General features: G+C 49.4%; 1 protein-coding gene across 1 annotated transcript in view; it reads left to right on the plus strand.

Moving 5' to 3' along the window:
• Positions 1–25,761, plus strand: part of dchs2 (dachsous cadherin-related 2) — a 258,035-nt gene that overhangs the window by 145,148 nt on the left and 87,126 nt on the right. The window contains exons 11-12 of the mRNA XM_072496010.1: positions 5,554–5,688; positions 6,522–6,731. Of these exons, the coding sequence (XP_072352111.1) occupies positions 5,554–5,688; positions 6,522–6,731 (345 nt within the window). The remainder of the gene's footprint in view (positions 1–5,553; positions 5,689–6,521; positions 6,732–25,761) is intronic.

A 25,761-nucleotide genomic window follows, 5' to 3' on the forward strand; every position in this document is an offset into this window, starting at 1 on the left:
TGAGTAGAATCTCCGGCAACAGCGTACCCCTCCCTGATGATATCAATGCTCGGTTTGAACAGGAAACCATCAAACCATTGTCAACTGCCCCAGAAGCTTCAGACACGTCCACACCTATTGTTACAGCCTCCGATCGGCTTTCTTGAAAGTGAACCCTCGTAAAGCAACGGGTGCTGACGGAGTCCCTGGTCGTGCACTCAGACCCTGCGCGGACCAACTGGCGGGTAGGTTCGCGGACATCTTGAAACTTTCCCTACTTCGTTCCGAGGTTCCCATTTGCTTCAAGAAGACCACTATCATACGAATGATAGTTGCCAAAGAAGAACCAGGCAACGGGCCTCAACGACTACCAACCGGTGGTCTTGACATTTATCATTATGAAGTGCTTCGAGAGGTTGGTCATGAGATACATGAACTCCCAGAATGCATCGATCCACTGCAATTCGTATACCGCCAAAACCGGTCCACAGCAGACATTATCTCCCTGGCCCTACACGCTTCCCTGGAGCATGTCGACAACAAGGACACCTATGTCAGCCACTATTCATTGACTACAGCTCCGCCTTCAACACCATAATCCCAGCCAAGCTCATATCAAAATTCCAAAACCTAGAACATGGCTCCTCCCTCTGCAACTGGATCCTCAACTTCCTGACCCATAGACCACAATCAATAAGGATAAAAAACACCTCCTCCACGATAATCCTCAATATTGGGGCCCCGTAAGGCTGCGTACTTAGCCACATACTCTACTCCGTATACACACACGACTGCATGACTAAAGTTGACTCTAGCTCCATCTACAAATTTGCTGATGACATGACCGTAGTGGGTCAAATATCAAACAATGATGAGCCAGAGTACAAGAGGGAGATAGAGAACCTAGTGGCGTGGTGTAACAACAACAATCTCTCCCTCAGTGTCAGCAAAACTAAGGAGCTGGTCATTGACATCAGGAAGCAAAGTACACACTCCTGTCTGCATCAATGGTGCCGAAGTGGAGATGGTTGACAGCTTCAAATTCCTAGATGTGCACATCACCAACAATCTGCCCTGATCCACCGACGTTGATGCTCCGACCAAGAAAGCACAACAGTGTCTATACTTCCTAAGAAACTATAGAGAGTCGTGAACACAGCCCAGTCCATCATGCAAACCTGCCTCCCATCCATTGACTCTGTCTACATCTCCCACTGCTTTAGAAAGCGTGCAGCATAATGAAAGACCCTCCCACCCGGGTTATTATCTCATTCCAACCTCTTCCATCGGGCAAGAGATACAAAAGTCTGAGAACACGCACTAACAGATTCAAAAACAGCTTCTTTCCCGCTATTACTGACTCCTGAGTGACCCTCTTATGGACTGAACTGATCTCTCCACCCGTCTTCTCTACTGAGTAGCACTATACTCTGTGTGCTGCAATTGATGTCTAATCTATCGTATATCCTATGTTTTTCCTGTATGGAACGATCTACCTGGACTGTATGCAGAACAATACTTTTCACTGTATCTCGGTACATGTGACAAATCATATCAAATATACTCAATAACAGTACAGACACAATGCTCTGGGGTAGAGAATTCCAAAGATTTACAACCCTATGGATGAAGAAATTTCTCCCCATCTCAATCCTAAATGATTGATCCCTCATCCTGATGTTGTGCTCCTGTTTCCTACACTTCCCAGGCAGGGGAAACAATCTCTCCGTGTTTACCATGTAAAACCCCTTCAGAATCTTGTATGTTTCAATGAAATCACCTCTCATTCTTCTAAACTCCAGACAGTATAGGCCCAATTTACTCAGCATTCCATCAAAGAACAACCTTCTCATCCTAGGAACAAACCTTGTGAATCTTCACTGTATCGCCTCCAAGGCAAATATATCCTTCTTTAGACATGGACACAGAACTGCACACAGTACTCCAGATGTGGTCTCACCAAAGCCGTGTACAAATGCAGCAAGATTTCCTTATTCTCGTACTTCAAGCCCCTTACAGTAAAGGCCAACACGCTATTTGCCTTCCTAATTGCTTCCTCTATCTGCATGCTAGCTTTCTATGTTCCTTTTATGAGTATAACCAAGTCTCTCTGATTGAATACCAATGTTTAAAAGTCTCATAGCTTTTAAAAAATATTCTGTTTTTCTATTCTTACCACCAAAGTGAATGACTTCACACCTTCTCACATTATACTCCATCTGCCACCTTGTTGCCCACTCATTTAACTTATCTATATCTCATTGCAGCCTCTTTGTATCTACTAGCTTTGTATTATCAAAGAACAAAGGACAAAGAAATGTACAGCACAGGAACAGGCCCTTCGGCCCTCCAAGCCCGTGCCGACCATGCTGCCCGACTAAACTACAATCTTCTACACTTCTTGGGTCCGTATCCCTCTATTCCCATCCTATTCATGTATTTGTCAAGATGCCCCTTAAATGTCACTGTCGTCCTTGCTTCCACCACCTCCTCCGGTAGCGAGTTCCAGGCACACACTCCCCTCGTACATCTACTCTAAACCTTGCCCCTCTCACCTTAAACCTATGCCCCCTAGTAATTGACCCCTCTACCCTGGGGAAAAGCCTCTGACTATCCACTCTGTCTATGCCCCTCATAATTTTGTAGACGTCTATCAGGCCTCCCCTCAACCTCCTTCGTTCCAGTGAGAACAAACCGAGTTTATTCAACCGCTCCTCATAGCTAATGCCCTCCATACCAGGCAACATTCTGGTAAATCTCTTCTGCACCCTCTCTAAAGCCTCCACATCCTTCTGGTAGTGTGGCGACCAGAATTGAACACTATACTCCAAGTGTGGCCTAACTAAGGTTCTATACAGCTGCAACACGACTTGCCAATTCTTATACTCAATGCCCCGGCCAATGAAGGCAAGCATGCCGTATGCCTTCTTGACTACCTTCTCCACCTGTGTTGCCCCTTTCAATGACCTGTGGACCTGTACTCCTAGATCTCTTTGACTTTCAATACTCTTGAGGGTTCTACCATTCACTGTATATTCCCTACCTGCATTAGACCTTCCAAAATGCATTACCTCACATTTGTCCAGATTAAACTCCATTTGCCATCTCTCCGCCCAATCATCCAAACAATCTAATCAGTAAATCAGTAATCAGTAAATCTTATCAGTAAATTTGCATACGTTATTCTTGGTCTCTTTGTCTAAGTCATTAATACAGATTGTAAATAACTGAGGCCTGCAGCACTGATCCTTTTGGCTGTACTAGTTCCAGCCTGCCAACTTGGAAACTGCCACATTCTCAGACAGTAACAGCAATGATCATGTTGCTCATCGATGATGGGAGGGTAGGAGAATTGTTGAACAGAGCAACTTGTGGCAGTGTGTGATTGTGGGGGGGGGGGGTCTGTTCCACTGCCATGGGAGGGACTCCTGAGAGCGGCTGCCCTAAGGCGCCTTCTACGGACCAGTGTCTCCAAGTGGTTCTTGACCTTCCTAGAGATTAGTGAGAACTGGTGAACACAACGACTTCACCTTTGCAGGAATATGGTGGCTCATCTGTGTAACCTGCTTCAGGAGTTGGCGCCGCATGGTTTTGGAGTTCATCCATAGCTTATTGCTTTGAAAGTCACAGCCACCCTCCGTTTTTATGCATCTGACTCCTTTCAGAGGGTGACATTTGTGGCATCTCACAAACCTCCACTCATAAATGCATCAAGAAAGTGATGGATGCACTCTTCTCAAGGGCTCACAAATACATCTGTTTTGACCGGGGCCAGGCTGGCCACAACACAAGTGTCATGGGATTCGCCCAGATATCAGGCTTTCCACAAGTGTAGGGAGCCATTGACTTCACTCATGTGGCTATCCAATCCCGTGGCTTCAAAGAGTCCAGTTTATCAACCACATCCTTAATGTTTAGCTAGTCTGCGACCAAAGAAAGCCCATCTGGTGTGTGCTATGTTCCCGGGGAGTGTCCGCGATAAATTCATCCTTAGCCGCTCTCAGATACAATACGTTTTTAGGGAGCACAGTGGCTGCACAGTTGTCTCCTTGGGGACAAGGGGTATGCCCTGAGGACCTGGCTGATGACGCTAGTGCAGAAGCCACAGAGTGCAGCAGAGACAAAGTGCTGGATTCTCCTGTGTTGGGACCTGAGCTCCCTAATGCAGTGGAGAATCCAGCGACGTCCAAAGAATGGACGCCAATCTCTTTCTGATGCTGGTGGTGGGGTCCCTGCTGGTGGTGGTGACGAGGTTCATGCCCCTGCCAGCGGGAGGATACAAATAGATCAAATTGACCCTATTAATGGGCTGGACTCTGAATTCTCTAACCCTGCGTGAAGCCCTGTGCTGGGATTGAGCTGCCATTTAGAGCAGGCAACCCAATGGCGAGGTCCAGCGGCTGGACTCCCTCCCCATGGCGATGCAATTCCACCACCTCGAGGGTGACGCCGACCGGAGATCCCCAATATATAGATCCCCACAAGACACCCCAGGCACTTGGACTCCACTGGTGGAGCCCTGCAATATTATCCGCAGAGGTTGTTGCGCATCGTGGTTGTCTGGTGCGCAATGCACAACTTGGTGCTTCAACGGGATGAGGAGGTGCCTGGGGAGGAAGTGGAGGAGCGGCATATCGTCTCTGATGAAGAGAACATTGAGGTGAACGACAGAGGATGTCCTGGTAGGAGCAGAGGAATGCCATCAGGCAGTGGCGATGGCCAGAAGGGGCAAGAGAGCTCAGGACGCCCTCATAAGCCCCTGTTTCATGGATTGCGAAGATTGGGGCCAGTGGTAATGTCCCTTCCTGCTGATTGCTGGCAATGCTTACTCTCAAGTGACCAGGGTCTTTCAAGGTGATGTATCGTGTTGAGTTTCATCTCTCCTGATCTAGGCTCCTCCTTGGGTAGTTGTGCCCCTGAGATTCAGTAACATCGAAGGCAGATGCAATCTTTTCATAAGGGTCTAAGCACTGGCTTGAGATCAAACTTTCACAAGGACTGAGTTGAGTGTTGGCCCTGAACATTGTGGCAAACGCCCTCATTAGCAGGGAGAAACTGACACAACTGTGACTCTGTTACTGATGGCACACCAATCAATGAGCTGGCAGCCTTGCAGAGAGCAAATGGAGGGGGATCTGGAGTGAGCACCCAGCCTTTCGGTGGAACACAGATGCAGTTGGCTTAGCAGCACAACATGAAGAAGTCTTATGAGAACAGGGAGCCATAAGTTGCTATAAGTGAGATTTATTTCATTTACATAGGTGGTTGCTATCTACAAGTGCCCAACATCCATGCCCATGCTGTGCAACTAGACCGTCTTTACATTTCTAACCCGACCACTTGGTGTCAATGCTACATATTAGGAAAACTATCTAGGAAATGGGTTCAGGCAGCAGTGAGGTGAAAACACACACAAGCATCTGCACTTTGCTCAATCTATTTTGAAGATGTCTGCATTGGCGTTGTAGGGGAAACTTCAAGTCAATTACATTTTATTTTGATTACTTTGTAATATTGAGTTTAAAAATCCATTCATTTTTAATATTCATCTTAACTATTTATTTTTATTCCCAGATCTAAATTCTGCACTCATTTATGAGATTTTACCAAGAGCCGGATATGATGCATTCAAAATAAACCCCAAAACTGGCATCATCACTACAACACAGGTATTGGATAGAGAAAGGCAAGAATATTTTGCTATTAAAGGTAAGCTCTATATGTTGCTTTTTAATTAGACTTATTCACTCTTTTGAATAAATTGTGGAATATATGTAGAATTAGCCTCTGCTAAAAGGTTAGTTCTTAAGGTGAACTTAAAAGCAGAACAGAAAGTTTTTCAGAGTTTTTCACAGAACAGGAATTAGCTAATTTGAAGCCACACTAAATTTGTTTTAATATAATTATCTTATTTGTACTGTTGCATTATAATATTAGTGGTATGGGAATATAAATTAATTCTATTACTATAAGCATATTGGGCGCGATTCTCTGAAATGGAGACAGAGTGTTCGCGCCATCGTGAACGCGTCGAGGTTCACGACGGCGCGAAACGGCCTCTATCCCGACCGATTCAGGGCCCGAAAATGGGCCAGACCCCATTTGAGGCCCCCCCCCCCCCCCCCGGTGCAGGATCCCCCCCGCGCCCCCCCGCAGGCCGCCGCCCCCCCACCCCCCAGCGTTCCCGCGCTGTTCCCGCCGGCAGCAACCAGGTGTGGAGGGCGCCGGGGGGAACCTGCCGTTTTGGGCAGGCCACTCGGCACTGAGAATCACGGGGGTACCGGTGAATCGCCATTTTGGCTGTCTCGGGCGATTCACTGGACCGCGCCGCACAAAACGCGATTGTGCCGATCTGGCCGCTTCCGTGAATCGCGGGAGGGCGTCGGACCGGCGTCGCGGGAAAATTTGGCGACCCAGGCGATTCTCCAAACCGGCGCGAGAGCGGAGAATCGCGCCCACTGTTCTTCAGCTAAAGAAGCATTAATATTAAGATGACCGATGCAGTTTCTCGAATAACTATGCTATGCATGTTGCATGTGTAGTTTTGGTCCGAGACAGTGGGACCCCGTCTCTGTCTGACACAACTACAATCATGTTGACTATACTGGATGAAAATGACCATCGACCTGAATTCATGCCTCCTTTACATGAGCTGCATATTTCCGAGAATATGGAACCAGGGATTATTTATACTGTTGTGGCTTTCGACATCGACGCAGGGGACAATGGACTTGTTAGATATAAAATTATTGGTAAGTTAAGACTTTTATTTTTTTTATTACAAGTGCATAAGGGAATCATGCAGTGATTCATTAATTGTAGAGCAGACAAAAATACATATCTGTAACCTTCAAGCTGCAGGGCGGTTAAACTGGGAGGTGCCCAAAGGATGTGGTGAGGATCACCACCTGGACTTTCCAGGTAAGGTTTGCGCAGCAATTGCCTGGGAAGTGCAGGCGGCCCTTGGGCAGTTCCCCTGCACTGGGAACCATCTGAAAATGCGGTTGAGATTGCAAAGTTTGAGCGGTTCTGACAATATTTCATTAATAGTTACCCAGAAAATGTTAGAAGGATTAAAACCTAACTTTAACTTTTCGGTAACTATTATACAGACCCACGCTGATCTTTCGACATGACTGTTTCTCTCCCTCTTCCCCGACTCTCCATTTCTGCCCCAAAACAGGATTTCTCCCCCATGGAACATCCTCCGGCTTTCCCCACTCTCACCCCTCCTCAAGACACCCATTCCCAAGGACTAACTCTTGACTTTCATTGCTCCCCCCACCCAAGGTCTACCTGACCCTCCAAGGCCCAACCCAACCCAACCCTGACCTCAGTGCTGTAAAAAAGGGGATGGGGTTTACTTGCCTTCCACTCTACAGCTCTTTGACACGAGGCCTGAGGACCCAGATCACGCCAAGCCTGAGTTGGAAGGTCAGACAAGATTGAATCACCTGGATTTCCAGTTAAGAACTTTAAAGCAGAGTGCTAATCTGACTCAATTGCCACTCAATCAGATGTTACAGCATATAGAAGTTAACAGCAGAGAACCATGCCTATGTTGACACTGTAATAGAGCAATCCAAACCTGATTCAACTATTATGTTTTGTCTCTATAGTTCTACGTCTTGCGCTGCTTCAAATAATTGTCCATGTTTCCTTGAAAGATGCAATAGTCTGCCTCAAATATTCACTGTGGCAAAACACTAGATTTGTCAAATACAAAATAAATACATTTATGCTTAGGCCTTCATTAACATGTGTATTTATTTCCATGTTGTCTAATATTATCTTGTGTTGTGGCTATCGATTTTAACTTTTTGGTGGTTGAGTGACAAGTCCAGCGGCCAGCTGCCCATGCCTGCGCAAACAGCCGTCTGCACTTTTGAGGCTAAGGTCCCATTTCAGTCAGGTCACAGCTGTGGACACTAAACAGGTGTCCCACAGTCTTTGTCACACAGAATTGTTGGCTGACTAGAACACTGCAGGTAGTTTATGGGGGAGGAGGAGGCAAGGCTGAGGGTTGAGCATGGAATTAGATTTAGTTATGAGTAAAGAGCCAAATTTAATTAATAGCCTAACTGTACCTGAACATTTATCAAATAGTGATCGCAACATGATCAAATTCAATGTAGCATTTGAAAGTGAACAGCACGAATCAGCTACTAGAATTTTAGACTGGGGTAAGGTTGACTTTTAACGGGATGAGACTGAGACTGTCCACGGTAAACTGGGAAGATCTGTTAATAAGTTAAACAACTGAACAACAGTGGAAAATATTTAAAGAACCATTTAACAAAATACAGAGTGAGTATATGCCCCTGAGAGGAAAAAGCCACACTTCACAACAAAAAAAAACTTGGGCAACTAAAGAGATTAGGGACAGTATAAAACTAAAAGAAAGGGCTTATGAAAATGCAAAACACAGCACAGACCTGGACGAATGGGACAGATACAAAGACCAGCAAAGGCTCAAACAGCAGCTAAAAAGAGCTCCTAAAAAGATTATGAAAGGAAACTTGCAGGGGACATCAAAATCAATAAGAAGAAATGTTATAGTTATATAAAGGGAAAGCGGGTGGGCAAGAGCAATGGTCAAAAGCTGAAAATGGAGTTATTGTCATTAATAATGGGGAAATGGGACTTCCGGTTGTGGCGATGATCAGCTAAGCTGCATGTTTCGGCACCTCCCGTTTCAATGGACTTTTGGCCTCTTATCGGGAGCCCCAACGGAAATTTTTTGCGGCCAAACCCAGTGTGAGGTGACAAAGGAAGGAGTCCCCCCCGGGTGTGGATGGAAAGGAGCGACAGTAGTGGCCAGATTGCGGAGGATCCTTTGGAGCAGCGGCAGAGAAGAGAAGGGAGAAGCAAGATGGCGGCCGAGGGAGCCCAGATGGTATGGGGCCCGGAACAGCAGGAGTTCCTCCGACGATGTGTGGAGGAGCTCAAGAAAGTGGTGCCGGCGCCTATGTTACTGGCAATCGAGGGACTAAAGGAAACACAAAAGGTCCAGGCGATGGAGCTCTGTGGAGTGAAGGTAAAGGCAGCCGAGACGAAGACGAGATACAGGGCCTGGTGGTAAAAACGGAGACGCACGAGGCACTACACAAGAGGTGCATAGAAAGGCTGGAAGCCCCGGAGAACAGCTCGAGGAGGAAGAACCTATGGATTTTAGGTCTACCCGAAGGAAGCTGGGGCGTATGTGAGTACGATGCCCCATACTCTAATGGGAGCTGAGGCCCCAACGGGCCCCCTGGAAGTGGAGGGAGCGTACCGGGTCCTCGTGAGAAGACCAAAGGCAGGGGAAACACCAAGAGCAATAGTGGTGAAGTTCCATCGCTACAGGGACAGGGAGATGGTCCTGAGCTGGGCTAAGAAGACACGGAGTAGCAAGTGGGAGAACGCGGTGATACGCATGTGTCAAGACTGGAGTGCGGAGGTGGCGAGAAGGAGGGCGAGTTTCAACCGGGCCAAGGCGGTGCTCCATAGAAATTTGGGATGCTGCAGCCGGCGAGATTGTGGGTCACACATCAGGGCAAATACCACTACTTCGAGACGGCGGAGGAGGCATGGACATTCATTCAGGAAGAAAAATTGGACTAGACTTGAGAAATTGATGCCCGGAGAGGGGTAGCGAGGTGGTGGCACAGAAATGTAAAGTGGGGAGAGGGGAGGGCTAATGTATAATAATGTTGAACGGGGAATTTTTCTCCCCCCGATGTGGGGGACATGAAGAAATGTGGGCGCCGGTGGAAAAAGGGGACAGGGAAGGGGAATGAGGGAACTGCGCCATTAGGGGCGGGGCCGAGAGGAAGGCGCGGGTATTTTCCCGCGCTATGAAAACTATGGCGGGAAAAAGGGCGCAGGAAGGAAGGGAGCCTCACATGCAGGGAGGTCAAAGGATGAACGGGGGAAGCCGAGGTCAGCCAGAGTTAGCTGACGTCCGGAAGCAATATGGGGGGAGTAATCAAGCTAGAGGGGGATCTAGGGAGGGGGGGGGATTAACTGGGTTGTTGCTGCTGAGAGTAAGGGAGAGCTGATACGAGACGAGGTGGTCGGGACAGGAGGGCGCCGTCTGGGGGACAGACGGGTGCGTGAGACCTGGGTGAGGAGATGGTTTAAAAAAGGGGATGGCTAGACGACGAGGGGGGGGGGGTAAATGGCCCCCCAACCCGGCTGATCACGTGGAATGTGAGAGGTTTAAATGGGCCGATTAAGAGGGCAAGGGTGTTTGCGCACTTAAAGAGACTGAAGGCGGACGTAGTTATGCTCCAGGAGACGCACCTGAAGTTGGCGGATCAGGTTAGACTAAGGAAAGGATGGGTGGGACAGGTATTCCACTCAGGGTTGGACGCGAAAAACAGAGGGGTGGCAATACTGGTGGGGAAACGTGTATCGTTCGAGGCTAAGACCATAGTGGTGGATAGTGGGGGCAGGTATGTGATGGTGAGTGGCAGATTGCAGGGTGAGGCGGTGGTGCTGGTGAACGTATATGCCCCGAACTGGGATGACGCGGGATTCATGAAGCGAATGCTGGGACATATCCCGGACCTGGAGGTGGGAAACTTGTTAATGGGGGGGGACTTTAACACAGTGCTTGACCCAGGGCTGGACCAGTCCAGATCCAGGACCGGGAGAAGGCCGGCAGCGGCCAAGGTGCTTAAGGGATTCATGGAGCAAATGGGGGGAGTGGATCCGTGGAGATTCGCCAGACCGATGGGTAAAGAGTTTTCCTTTTTCTCCCACGTCCACAAGGTATATTCCCGGATAGACTTTTTTGTTTTGGGAAGGGCACTGATCCCGAGGGTGGCAGGAACGGAGTACTCGGCTATAGCCGTGTCAGATCACGCCCAGCATTGGGTGGATCTGGAACTGGGAGAGGAAGGGGAGCAGCGCCCACTCTGACGATTAGACATGGGACTACTGGCGGACGAGGGGGTATGCGGAAGGGTGAGGGGATGTATCGAAAGATACCTGGAGGTCAATGACGATGGGGAGGTCCAGGTGGGAGTAGTATGGGAAGCGCTGAAGGCGGTGGTTAGAGGAGAGCTGATTTCCATCAGGGCCCACAAGGGGAAACAAGAGGGTAAAGAAAGAGAGAGATTAGTAGGGGAAATTTTGAGGGTGGATAGGAAGTATGCGGAGGCCCCAGACGAAGGGCTATACAGGGAAAGACGAAGATTACAGACGGAGTTTGACCTGCTGACCACGGGAAAGGCAGAGACACAGTGGAGGAAGGCACAGGGGATGCAATATGAATATGGGAAAAGGCGAGCCGGCTGCTGGCCCAACAACTTCGGAAGAGGGGAGCGGCGAGAGAGATTAGGGACGAAACGGGAAAGATGGAACAGAGAGCAGGGAAAGTGAACGAGGTGTTCAAGACATTCTATGAGAGGCTGTACAAGTCCCAACCCCCGGAGGGGAAAGAGGGAATGATACACTTTTTGGACCAGCTAGAGTTCCCGGGGATGGAGGGGCTGGAAGTGGCAGGTCTGGGGGCGCAGATTGAGGTGGATGAGGTGATCAAAGGAATTGGGAACATGCAAGCAGGGAAGGCCCCGGGACCAGATGGGTTCCCGGTGGAATTTTATAGGAAGTATATGGACCTGTTGGCCCCGCTTTTGGCGAGAACCTTTAATGAGGCTAAGGAAAGGGGGACATTGCCCCCGACAATGTCGGAGGCGCCGATATCGCTAATTCTGAAACGAGACAAAGACCCACTGCAGTGTGGGTCATACAGGCCCATCTCCCTCCTAAACGTAGACGCCAAACTGCTGGCCAAAGTGATGGCGACAAGGATAGAGGATTGTGTCCCAGGGGTGGTACATGACGACCAGACAGGGTTTGTTAAGGGGAGACAATTGAATGCCAATGTACGAAGGTTGCTGGGGGTGATGATGATGCCCCCACCGGAGGGGGAGGCAGAGATAGTGGTGGCGATGGATGCAGAGAAGGCATTCGAGAGGGTGGAGTGGGACTATTTGTGGGAGGTGCTGAAGAGATTTGGGTTCGGGGAGGGGTTCATTAGATGGGTTAGACTCTTGTATGCGGCCCCGGTGGCAAGCGTCGTTACAAACAGGCAAAGATCGGGATACTTTCGACTACATAGGGGTACAAGACAAGGGTGCCCCCTGTCCCCGTTACTGTTCGCGTTGGCAATTGAGCCATTGGCCATAGCGCTGAGGGACTCTAAGAAGTGGAGGGGGGTGCTTAGAGGGGGAGAGGAACATCGAGTGTCACTATATGCAGACGATTTGCTGCTATATGTGGCGGACCCGGTAGAGGGGATGCCAGAGGTAATGCAGACACTCAGGGAGTTTGGAGAGTTCTCGGGATACAAATTAAATATGGGAAAGAGCGAACTTTTTGTGATGCACCCCGGGGAACAGGGCAGGGGGATAGATGCTCTGCCGCTGAGGAGAGTAGCAGGGAATTTTCAATACCTGGGGATACAGGTGGCCAGGAACTGGGGAACCCTACATAAACTTAACCTGACGCGATTGGTAGAGCAGATGGAGGAGGACTTTTAAAAGGTGGGATATGGTGCCCCTGTCATTGGCGGGCAGAGTACAGGCGATTAAAATGGTGGTCCTCCCGAGGTTTCTTTTCGTGTTTCAGTGCCTCCCCATCCTGATTACAAAGGCCTTCTTCAAAAAAATAGACAGGAGCATTATGAGCTTTGTGTGGGCGGGAAAGACCCCGAGAGTAAAGAGGGGGTTCCTGCAGCGCAGTAGGGACAGAGGGGGATTGGCACTGCCGTGTCTGAGTGACTACTATTGGGCCGCCAATGTGTCGATGGTCTGTAAGTGGATGAGGGAAGAAGAAGGTGCTGCGTGGAAAAGGTTGGAGATGGCGTCCTGTAAGGGAACGAGCCTAAAAGCGCTGGCGACGGCGTGCTACCAATTTCCCCGAAAAGGTACACCACAAACCCAGTGGTGGTGGCGAACCTGAAGATCTGGGGGCAGTGGAGATGACATAGGGGAGTGACGAGTGCCTCGGTGTGGTCCCCGATAAGGAATAACCACAGGTTCGTCCCGGGGAGGAGAGATGGGGGATTTCAATGTTGGCAGCGAGCAGGAATTAGGAAGCTGAAGGACCTGTTTGTGGACGGGACGTCGCGAGTTTGGAAGCATTGGAAGAAAAATATAAGTTGCCACCAGGGAATGCCTTCCGATACATGCAAGTGAGGGCATTTACGAGGCAACAAGTGAGGGAATTTCCTCGGCTCCCGACACAAGGGGTCCAGGATAGAATGATTTCGGGGGCATGGGTTGGAGAAGGTAAAGTGTCCGACATATACAGGGAGATGAGAGACGAGGGGGAGGCGATGGTAGAAGAGCTGAAGGGAAAATGGGAAGAGGAGCTGGGGGAAGAGATAGAGGAGGGGCTGTGGGCAGATGCCCTAAGTAGGGTAAATTCCTCGTCCTCGTGTGCCAGGCTTAGCCTGATTCAATTTAAGGTTCTACACAGAGCGCATATGACGGGAGCAAGACTGAGCAGGTTTTTCAGGGTGGAGGACAGGTGTGGGAGGTGCTCGGGAAGCTCGGCGAAGTTCTGGTCGTGTCCGGCACTGCATGAGTTCTGGAAGGGTGTGACAAGAGTGACCTCAAAGGTGGTGGGGGTCCGGGTCAAACCAAGCTGGGGGTTGGCTATATTTGGGGTTGCAGAAGAACCGGGAGTGCAGGAGGTGAAAGAGGCCGACGTCTTGGCCTTTGCGTCCCTAGTAGCCCGGCGAAGGAATCTACTTATGTGGAAAGAAGCGAAGCCCCCGGGCGTGGAGGCCTGGATAAACGACATGGCAGGGTTCATAAGACTGGAACGAATAAAATATGCGTTAAGAGTATCGGCTCAGGGGTTCACCAGGCGGTGGCAACCGTTCCTTGACCATCTCGTGGAACGATAAGGGAAAAACAGAAAAGACAGCAGCAGCAACCCAGGGGGGAGGGGGGGGGGGATTATTCCGTGTTCTTGTTTTTTCTTAGTTAGTTGTTGATATTTGCTTTTTGTTTATTTCTTTTTCCATCTGTTAGTTTAATACATTATTTAAATAACGTTTAATGTATATTCCTTTATTAAGTCGTAAAAACGGAAAATCTTTGTTTGAAAAACTTCAATAAAATATATTTTTTTTTAAAAAAATAATGGGGAAATGGCAGACATGTTGAACAGTTACTTTGCTTCAGTGTTTACACTTGAAAAGGAGGATAACTTGCCTGAAGTCCCGAAAAAATTAATAGTCGATAGAGGTCAGGGACTTATTACAATTAATGCAAGAACATCATCAATAATTAGGAAATTATTGGAACTAAAGAGTGACAAATCCTTAGGACTTGACAGTTTCCATCCGGGGGTGTAAAGGAGCACGTTGTAGATGCCCTAGTTATAATTTTTCAGAGTTCCCTAAATTCAGTAGTTCCTCTGGATTGAAAAACTGCACCTCACTACACTTCTCAAGAAGGGTGGAAAGGACTTCCGGTGGCGGCAATGGAGTGAGTGGTTGCAGTGGGGGCTAGGCGCCATGAGCGGGGGCTGCCAGGCCAGCTGGGTGGGCTAGTTCATGGAAGCAAAGTGGGGGGTGAGCTGAAGATCGATGTGGGGGGGGGGTGTTGGAGGGGGAGTGGAGGGGTTGGGTGGGGGGGGGGATCATACTGCTAACGGGCAGGAGACTTTCAAAGAGGAGACGGAGCCGGTTGATGACGGTAGTTGCCCGAGGACGGGCCAGGGGAGGTATGGGACATGGGCCGAAGATTGGCCTCGGAGAGGTTATGGTTGAAGCTGGAGGGAATAGCCGTGGTACTAGTAAATTTATATGCCCCGAACTGGGGTGACGTTGAGTTTGTGAGACGGGTACTGGGGAAGATCTCGGACCTAGATTCACATCGACTGATTATGGGGGGAGATTTCAATACTGTCCTGGATCCAAGGCTGCACCGGTCGAGTTCTAGGTCTGGGAAGATATCAGCTGTGGCGAAGGAGCTCCGGGGGTTCATGGAGCACATGGGAGGGGTCGATCCGTGGAGATTTGAGAGGCCGAGGAGTAAGGAATACTCGTTCTACTCCAATGTGCATGAGGTGTATTCCCGGATAGACCTTTTTGTTATGGATAAGACGCTGCTGGCTGAGGTGGTAGATGCAAAATATTCAGCAATTATGGTGTCAGACCACGCCCCGCACTGGGTGCACTTGCAAGTCAGCAAAGGAAAGGCTCAGCGCCCGCAATGGAGGTTGGATATGGGGCTGCTAGCGGAGGAGGAGGCCTGTGAGCTGGTGAGAGAGGCCATTCGGGGATATATAGGGATCAAGGATACAGGTGAGGTTTCGGCAGGGGTGGCTTGGGAGACACTGAAGGCAGTTATCAGAGGGGAACTGATCTCAATTCGGGCCCATATGGAGAAGGCTGAGTGAGCGGTGTTGGACAGACTAGTAGGCGAAAGTTTACAGGTTGACAGGAGGTATGCGGAGTCTCCGGATGATGGGCTTTTGAAAGAGCGTCAGAGACTGCAGCTAGAATTTGGGCTCCTGTCCACAGGTAAGGCGGAGGGACAGCTGAGGAGGGTAAAGGGGGCGGTTTATGACTATGGGGAAAAACTAGCAGGATGCTGGCGCACCAGCTGAGGAAACAGGAGGCGGCGAGAGAGCGAGGGAAAGTGAGGGATACAGGGGGGAAGGTGATTCTGGATCCGGCGGGGGTGAATGGTGTGTTTCGGGAGTTTTACAGTAAATTGTGGGGAGGAGGGGGTGAAGCAATTTGTCAGGGGACTGGAGTTCCCGAGGATAGATGAGGAGTTGGTGGAGGGTTTGGGAACCCCAATCGGGCTTGGGGAGGTTATAGACGGGTTTGGGATGATGTAATCGGGCAAAGCCCCGGGACTGGACGGATACCCAGTTGTGTTTGATAAAAAGATTTCCGGGCTGTTGGGGCGTTTCTGGTAAAGACTTTTAATGAGTCAAAGGAGCTTGGAGTGCTCCCCCCCACGTTATCGCAGGCATCGATTTCCCTTATTTTGAAACAGGACAGGGATCCGGAGAGCTGTGGGTCGTATAGGCCAATCTCCCTGCCAAATGTGGATGCAAAATTGCTGGCAAAGATCTTGGCCACACGTTTAGAGGATTGTGTTCCAGGGGTAATAGGGGAGGACCAAAAGTGATTTGTTAAGGGACGGCACCTGATGTCCAACATTGGGCGGCTCCTGAATGTAATAATGATGCCTGCAGAGGGGCGCGAGGTCGAGGTGGTGGTGGCCATGGATGCAGAAAAGACCTTTGATTGGGTGGAGTGGAAATATCCGTGGGAGGTCCTGGGAAGGTTTGGGTTTGGGCAGGGATTTGTGGATTGGGTCCAGTTGCTATATCAGGCACCGGTGGCAAATGTAAGGACAAACCAGGTTCGATCGGAATATTTAAGCCTGTGTCGGGGTACGAGATAGGGGTGTTCGCTCTCCCCACTAATGTTTGCCTTGGCCATAGAGCCTTTGGCAATGGCGCTGCGAGCATCGAACATTTGGCGGGGAATACTGAGAGGGGGGGTGGATCATAGGGTTTCGCTCTATGTGGACGATCTGCTCCTTCACATAACGGACCTGTTGGGGAGGATTGGAGGAATTATGGGGATATTGGAGGAATTTGGCTGGTTCTCAGGTTACAAACTGAATATGGGCAAGAGTGAGGTTTTTGCGATCCAGGCAAGGAGGCAGGAGACTGAGGGAGATGCCGTTCAAACTAGTGGGAGGGAGTTTTAGGTACCTGTGTATTCAAGTGGCAAGAGACTGGGATCAGCTTCACAAATTAAATTTGGGCAGGTTGATAGAGCAAATAAAAGGGGACTTCCGAAGGTGGGACGTGCTCTCGCTGTCATTAGCGGGGAGGGTAAAGACTGAAAATGACAGTCCTTCCGAGACTGCTGTTCGTGTTTCAGTGTCTTCCAATTTTCATCCCAAAGGCATTTTTTAGGAAGATGAATGCGGCGATCTTGGGTTTTATATGGGCCGGCAAAGTCCCGCGGGTTAAGAAGGTCCTACTTGAGCGGGGGCGCGAGGAGGGGGCTTGTCCCTTCAGAACTTTATTAATTACTACTGGGCGGCTAATATATCGATGGTTAGGAAGTGGTTAGTGGGGGAGGGGTCGGCGTGGGAGCGAGTGGAGGCGGCATCCTGCAAGGGCACGCACCTGAAGGCTTTGTTAATGGCACCTCTACCGTTCTCGCCGGCTCTGTATCCCACAAGCCCAGTGGTAGTGGCATCCCTGAAAGTGTGGGGGCAATGGAGGCAGCACATGGGACTGGTGGGGGCATCGGTGTGGTCACAGATCTGTGACAATCACCGGTTTGCCCTGGGCGGGGTTTTTCAGGAGGTGGCAGTGGGCAGGGATTGAGAGATTTGGAGAGCTATTCATTAAGGAGGGTTTTCTGAGCTTGGGAGAGCTGGAGGAGGAATTTGAGTTGGCAGGGGGGTATGCGTTCCGGTACTTACAAGTCCGGATGCAGGTTCCAGGCTTTCCTCAGGGGACAACAGGATAAGGTGATGTCAAAAACAGGGTTCGGGGAGGGCAGGGTCTCAGAAATATATAAGGAACTGATGGAGTGAGAAGGGATTCCAAAAGGGGAGATGAAGAGGAAGTGGGAGGAAGAGTTGGGAGGGGAGTTGGAAGTCGGGTTATGGGAGGAGGCCCTGAGGAGAGTCAATGTATCCTCGTCATGTGCCAGGCTTAGCCTGATCCAATTCAAGGTGGTCCACAGGGCTTATATGACTGTGGCCCGGATGTGTAGATGTTTTGAGGAGGTGGAGGACAGGTGTGGGCGGTGTGGAGGAAGTCCTGCGAACCATGTACATATTTGGAGTGTTGGAAGATTCGGGAGCCCAGGCGGGGGGGGGGGGAGAGAGGCAGACGTTTTGGACTTTGCCTCCCTGGCGGCCCGGAGACAGTTTTTGTTGGGATGGAGGGACTTGGAGCCTCCAAAGTCGGGTGTTTGGGTCAGTGACATGGCAGGGTTTCTTAGTGTTGTGGGAAAATCAACCACTTCGGGAGTCAGACTTGCTGTGTTCAATCAGTGCAGTTTATTGTTACACGAAGCTTCGGGAGAAAGCGTACGTACCCCGCGGTACGGTAGCCAACTTTTCTCGTGGCTTGAATGGCAGTTATTCATTTTATACTTTGGGTTCACAATGAGCTCAGATAGAAAACAATTATCATCTTGTTATCTTTAAACAGCCACTTTGGGTTCACAATGATCCCAGATACAAAACAATTATCACCTTGTTATCTTTAAACAGCCACTTCGGGTTCACAATGAGCCCAGATACAAAACAATTATCACCTTGTTATCTTTAAACAGCCACTTCGGGTTCACAATGAGCCCAGATATAAAACAATTATCACCTTGTTATCTTTAAACATTTTATAGATTGTACATCGCTATTTGTAAGCGTTTTGCCATTTACACATGGTTATAGTTAAAGAGGTTTTACAGGTTACAGGTAGCAGCAGGAAAGCAGTAACAATTGTCCCTTTGTTTTAGGAAATGGCCCAAGACATTCGTATTAGCATATCATTGTGTACACCTTGGCTGAAGTCAGCTTTATTCAAGTTGTTTCCCGCATTTATGTATTTCTTAATCTTCCTGTCTAGCTCCCTTTGTCCTGGATCTGTTCCTATCTGTCAGCTGGGCTCCAGGCATCAGTTATGTCTGCTTTATTCTCGTGTCTCCATCCTGTGTGTCAGGCAGCCATCTTCTGTGCCAAGTGCCCTTCTGAACCATTTCCCACTTCAATCCCTCTTGGTCCGGGCTGTTGTCGCCCCAACAGCCCCATAGACCAACACCACGGTACCTCTCTCAGGTACAGGGCAGCAACTTCCCGTCTTTCTCCGCATCTCCTAGAGTCTTCGGGGAATATCATGGTTTTGTTAAGGGTGACACTGGCTCCTGACACAACCTTCGTTACGGTACTACAGCAGATTTTTAGACACCCAAAGCTAAGGCAGCACACCAGTGTGACCGATACGAACATGACCAGTCTGTGTATTACATAGGGTCCCCAGGTATTTTCCACTAGCCCTCTAGCCAGCTACTTCCTTTTGTTGGTCCCTGTCTGAAGTTATCCAGTTGTTCCCTGATATTGTGAATGGCCTCTGTAATATTATAGGATTCGTCTATGACATGGGTTATACATTTATCTCCTATGATTGTACATACTCCTCCTTGTTGGGCTAACTGGTAGTCTACTGCATACCGTGTCTGATGTGCATATAATCTGAGTTCAGCCATTTCTTGGTTGACAGCCTCTAATGCTTTTGAGGTACTGTTTCCCAAGATTGTTAATCCACAAACAATTAATTTCTGTTCTTAGCACTAATCGCTCCTGCTGCTTCCCCCAGAGATGGAGTCCCGAGGAACCCGTACCCCAGGGATGATCCTAATGTGCCCGGGGTTTCCCAATCAGCGCAGAATTCCTTGCTGATAGCCCGGGTCACTATTCTTCTCCGAATATGTCCCTTCTGAGGGCATGGTACGGTGAGTGGTCCTATGGTTCCCACTGCAAAAAGGCCTGGGAGATGTAGTGTTTCTGTCGCGTACGTTCCATTGAGGAGGAAGACATATCCCTCCTTTGCCCGGTAGCATGTAGTGTCCTGATTATGAGTCTGCCTGTATTCCCAATTTCTTGGTTCCCCTGACTCCCCGTTTGATTCCACCACCTGGTAAGTATCAAAAGGGTATGTCCATGTGGCTGAGCTTACATGAGTCCCATTGCACTGCCCACACATGAGCTGTCTTCCTGCGGTTATGTTCATGCATTTTAATTTGTTGCAGGTGCAAGTAAACTGTCCTTTATTAACCCGACAGTGCTGGTGGATGCACTGCGTCTGTGTGCAGGAATTATTTGTGGGGACCAGGGCATAGGCACATCCCCATCCCTGCCCTGTGAAACAAAGCGGATAGCTTGCTGTATCTTGACCAGCTTTCCCTCCCTCCTTTTGGAGCTCCCCGCCCCCAGTCGGTGGGATTTACAAGTTTCACACATCTCCCCTGTATCCCCTTTTTATACTTTCCGATTTCTCCCTTACAGGGTGCACCTGATGTATCCACTGTATATAAATTGCTCGGGATCCACCCAGGGGTGGCCACAAATAGGGCTTCTACCGACTGCGCTAATGGGTAGCATACAGTTCGATTCCCATCTAAGTTTATGTGGGCTTTGTAAAATAGATTATCCTCTAGCCCAGTCAAATTTACAGTCGCGACAACGCAAAGTATCATAATCACACCCGTGGTTACATACATTTTTACAACGAACAAGTATCAATTCTAACACTATAGTTTATAATCTGTCTGTATGCTTGGTTGCAGAACTGTTCTACACTTTCCGAGTACACTGGTCGTTCGCTCGCGGTCTCTTCCTGTGTTTGGGGGAAAGCAATCGGATTAGTTCATTCATGTTCAGGTTTATACAATTTGAGCTGGGTCCCATGTTTCCATGTTCCCTTCCCTCTTATGTCAATACAGGCACAGGTGTCTCCAATAATTATGACTTCATATGGCCCATTCCATTTTGGTGCAAATCCTGGCTTAACAGGTAGTGTTTTTATTAGGACGCGACTTCCCGCTGCTGGGACATCAGGGAATATTTCAAGCTCCCTTTGTGCATCTTTTTGTTCCTGATTGTCTTTTACGAATTTGCGCATCCCTTTTAGCTGGGTGCTCAGTTCCGAAACATATCTCCTGATTCTGTCTTTTAGCGTACCTACATCGGTCCCACCTGTTATGATGCTTTCTGGTAATTGCATCGCCTGTCCTGTCATTAGCTCATAAGGGGTTAATCCGGTTGTCCGGTTTGTGGTAGCTCTTAGCCTCATTAGTATAGTGGGCAATACTTCTGTCCACACTTTTCCCGATGTTTGCATGGCTTTAGCTAATGTATTCTTAAGTGTTCTATTCATACGTTCCACCATCCCAGAACTCTGTGGATGATAGGGGATATGGAATTTTTGTTTTATCCCCATCAGCTTACATACTGTTTTCATCACTTTCCCAGTGAAGTGTGTCCCCTGGTCCTGGTACCTTTATCGGGTCCGTTTTAGTCAGTCCAGTATCTAATTTTGTTTCCGCCCACACTCTGGGGATGGAAGCACAGATGGCTCCGAACCCCGCTGTCTCTAATTCCCCAATTTATGGCGGTGACTGTGGCCACCTTAATGGTTTCCAAATGATTTGCAAGTTTCCCTATTTTAGTTTTCCAACCGTCCTGTCTTGGCCAAATCAATTCTCCCTTTCCACAATCTATTAAAACTTTATATTCCTTCATTAAATCATTTCCCATTATTGTACCCTCGTTATTTTGGCATACATAGAATCTCATGGGTATATATAAATTATTTATTTCTACTAACATGGTTTCGCTCAGGTAGGCGGGTGTTTTGTTCCCTCATATCCCGGTTAGGCGAATCATTTTGTTTGTATGGGGTAAGGGTAGGTTGGTAACAGATATGGCCGCTCCTGTGTCCACTAGCATCTCACATTGTCTGCCCCCTACTAGTGCAGACACATAAATTCTTCCCTCCTTTTTACCCTTGTGAGTGGGGGCTGCAGACAGTCAGCCCTGCTGACCGCTGAGGTTCCGTGATCCCTCCGGTTCTGTGGTGGTCCTGGATCGGGTCGGGGGGTCTCCCATGCTTCTCCCAACACACTGCCTCTGAGTGTCCATACTTATTACAGTGGCTGCAATGCTTCCCACTGTCTCCTGGTCTGTCTCCTTTCTGTGGGGCCCCGCAATCCCTCGCAATTGTGGCCGGTCAATTTTGGCTTGGCCCAGTTCCCGTTACTGGGGGTTGCTACTCTTTCTGGTCTTGCTCTGACCTGGGATGTCTCCTCTACCTGTACACCGCTAGCCCACTCTACCAACTCGTCGTAATCCTGGGACATAATCACTCCCATTTTTAGGATAGTCTGGTGGGCACTAGAGAGTCCATCTTTAAAAGCTTGGATGAGCGCCCGATCCCCACGGCATGGGTTCCCTTGCCCTGAGCACTCTTGGTACACGTGGAACAATCGTTCCCCGTATTCAGAAGCTCCTTCCCCTTTCTGCTGTCTTGTGGTAGTGATCTTGCTCCAGTTAGTGGGAGCGTTCCCTAACACTCTCTGGATTTCCATAAGACCATAAGACATAGGAGCGGAAGTAAGGCCATTTGGCCCATCGAGTCCACTCAACCATTCAAACATGGCTGATTTCAACTCCATTTACCCACTCTCTCTCCATTGCCCTTAATTCCTCGAGAAATCAAGAATTTATCAACTTCTGTCTCAAAGACACTCAACGTCCCGGCCTCCACCGCCCTCTGGCAATGAATTCCACAGACCCACCACTCTCTGGCTGAAGAAATTTCTCCTCATCTCTGTTCTAAAGTGACTCCCTTTTATTTTAAGGCTGTGCCCCCGGGTCCTAGTCTCCCCTGCTAATGGAAACAACTTCCCTACGTCCACCCTATCTAAGCCATTCATTATCTTGTAAGTTTCTATTAGATCTCCCCTCAACCTCCTAAACTCCAATGAATATAATCCCAGGATCCTCAGACGTTCATCGTATGTTAGGCCTACCATTCCTGGGATCATCCGTGTGAATCTCCGCTGGACCCGCTCCAGTGCCAGTATGTCCTTCCTGAGGTGTGGGGCCCAAAATTGCTCACAGTATTCTAAATGGGGCCTAACTAGTGCTTTCCGTTTTAAATTGGGCGAAGGGGTCCTGCTGTGCATCTATCTCTACTGTTAAAGCGACGGCATGTGTCCACCGTCCCCCATTATAATCCTGGGCTGCAGAAGTGGCGGGTCCGCCAGCTACTTGCCTCCACCTATCTGCTGGACAGGCTGTCCTGACCAGCTGGTGTACGTCTCTTAGGTGTAACTGGTGTCCTACCCAGATTGTGTATAATTCTTCCCAGAATTTGGTGTTTGCGCTTCAAGGTTGTAATTTGCCCAGGGAAGCCATTATCTGCTGTCTCTCACCTGGGGTAAAGGGTTTATAATTCGCTTTTGGCTGCGCATCTGTTTCCCCTCGGGTTACTGGCGCTAAATTATATTCTAACCCACCCCACCCTGCCGGAGGGGCTGTTGGCCCCTGCGGTGTGGGCTCGTAAGGGGGTAGGGGATCGGTTTCCCCCCTCCCTTGTTGTTCTCTCAACACGTGGTTGTGTTTCTCCAGTTCCCTTACTCTAGATTCTAATTCCCTGATCTCTTTGTCTTCCTTCCACTTTTCAGTAGAGGTGCCTACTTATTCAATTAGTCCTGCTAACTGATGTACTAACATTATCCCTATCTTTTTAGTCTTGTTTCTCTTCTCTTTGTCTATCCAACCCCTCTGTTGTTCTAAGGTCTGGGAAGTGTCCCAGCCGTCCTTCTTCATCTTTTTTATCAACGCTTGTCTGTCTGTCATATATGTCTCGATAAGAGAACCTGCAGATCCCCTTTTTATATCATTGCCTTCCATCTCGCAGACTTCAATACCCCCGGTTACTATGAGTAAAGTGTGCTCTCTACTTGAGGGACTTCACTACCCCCCCCCCAGCCACTATTACTACCCTAGCACCATCTGTACGGCCGCAGCTGCCTCCTAGCAAAGTGTGCTCTCTACTGAAGGGACTTCACTAACCCCCAGTCACTATTACTATTCCAGCGCCGCGCTATCTCTACCGTCTCTCAGGGTTTGACTTATACTCACGGTGTCCACTATTACCACCTCGGCAACGTGCTTCTCCACCGGAGTTTGGCTCTAGGTCAGAGTTGATCAGCTCCTTTTCCGCACCGCTAATAAGACATTTGACAGCCCAGTACCCAACTTATGCTCTACTTTCATACAAGAACTCTGTGTTTGTTCGCCACTACAGAGTTCGGGGTTAGCCGATTTCTGCCACTTGTGCTTCACAATCCTTAGTGCCTTTGGTGCCTCAATACCCACTTCAAATCCTGACCTTCGCGTGGGAGATTCCTCCTTTTGACAGCCAGTCTAAGGCTGGGCGTTTGAGGCAGCACTACCTTGTCCATTTGTTGATCAGCACAAGCCACAAATCCTTAATACTATCAACAGTTAGTACCAAACCTGATCTATTATCATGTCACTATACAGTCAAGACTTATATCACTATGCTTATCACTATAGGTACCTTATTTTAAACTGCACCTTTTGACCTGTCTGACTCCTGCAGATTCGAAACGATCAGTACCCCGGCTTTCCGATCGAGGCCTTCGATCGGAACTCACCAGAAGTAAGACCCTGCTGTCCCGCATTTATGTATTTCTTAATCTTCCTGTCTAGCTCCCTTTGTCCTGGATCTGTTCGTATCTGTCCCACTGGCACCCCGCTGGGCTCCAGGCATCAGTTATGTCTGCTTTATTCTCTGTGTTTCCATCTTGTATGTCAGGCAGCCATCTTCTGTGCCAAATGCCCTTCTGAACCATTTCCCACTTCACTTAGGCTAGAGAAAATTAAGTTCGCCTTAAGGGGTTCACTACAGGGGTTCACTCGGAGATGACAGCCATTCATCGACTTCTTCAAGGAAAATTGATCGTCAGCAAGGGTGAGGGGGAGAAAGGGGAGGCATGGAAGTGACGAATAAGGGTAGGAAATCTAATGTAAGGGTATTTAGGGTCTATGCCGGGGGGGAAGGGGTTGGATATATTATTGTGGGGTTTTTGTGTGTGTTGGATCTCTTTGTTTAAAATGTTAAAATTATAAATGCCTCAATAAAATATTTTCTAAAAAAAAAAAGAAGGCTGTAAAGGGGAAACCAGGGAATTACAGACCGGTTAACCTAACATCTGAGGTGGGGAAATCGCTGGAGTCTATAATCAGGGATAAGGGGCGTCATTCTCCGACCCCCCGCCGGGTCGGAGAATGGCCGTTGGCCGCCGTGAATCCCGCCCCCGCCTCCGCCAAAGTCTCCCGTACCGGAGATTGGGCGAGGGCGGGAATCGGCCGCGCCGGTTGGCGGGCCCCCCTGCTCAATTCTCCGGCCTGGATGGGCCGAAGTCCCACCCAGAAATTGCCTGTCCCGCCGGCGTAAATTAAAGTTGGTATTTACTGGCGGGACAAGGCAGCGTGGGCGGGCTCCGGGGTCCTGGGGGGGGGCGCGGGGCGATCTGACCCCGGGGGGTGCCCCCACGGTGGCCTGGCCTGCGATCGGGGCCCACCGATCCGCGGGCGGGCCTGTGCCGTGGGGGCACTCTTTCCCTTCCGCCTCCGCCACGGTCTCCACCATGGCGGAGGCGGAAGTGACTCTCCCCACTGCGCATGCGCGGGAAACTGTCAGCGCCCGCTGACGCTCCCGCGCATGCGCCGCCCCGAATGTCATTTCCGCGCCAGCTGGCGGGGCAACAAACGCCATTTCCGCCAGCTGGCGGGGCGGAAATCCCTCAAGCGTCGGCCTAGCCCCTCAATGTTGGGGCTCGGCCCCCAAAGATGCGGAGCATTCCGCACCTTTGGGGCGGCGCGATGCCTGTCTGATTGGCGCCGTTTTGGGCACCAGTCGGCGGACATCGCGCCGTTGGGGGAGAATTTCGCCCAAGGTAACTGAACACCTTGAAATTTCAGTCGATCACAGGTCACGTGAAGGGAAGGTCAGTCTAACAAATCTCATTGAATTTTTTTGAAGAGGTGTCTGAGGTAGTGGACAGGGGAATGTCTAGGGATGTTATTTATATAGACTTCCAGAAGGCATTTGAGAGATTGTTGACTAAGACGGAAGCCCATGGAGTTGAGGGCAAATTATTGACATGGTTAGGAAGTTGATTGAGTGGCAACA

The sequence above is a fragment of the Scyliorhinus torazame genome, chromosome 3, assembly GCF_047496885.1.
Source record: "Scyliorhinus torazame isolate Kashiwa2021f chromosome 3, sScyTor2.1, whole genome shotgun sequence".
Taxonomy (NCBI): domain Eukaryota; kingdom Metazoa; phylum Chordata; class Chondrichthyes; order Carcharhiniformes; family Scyliorhinidae; genus Scyliorhinus; species Scyliorhinus torazame.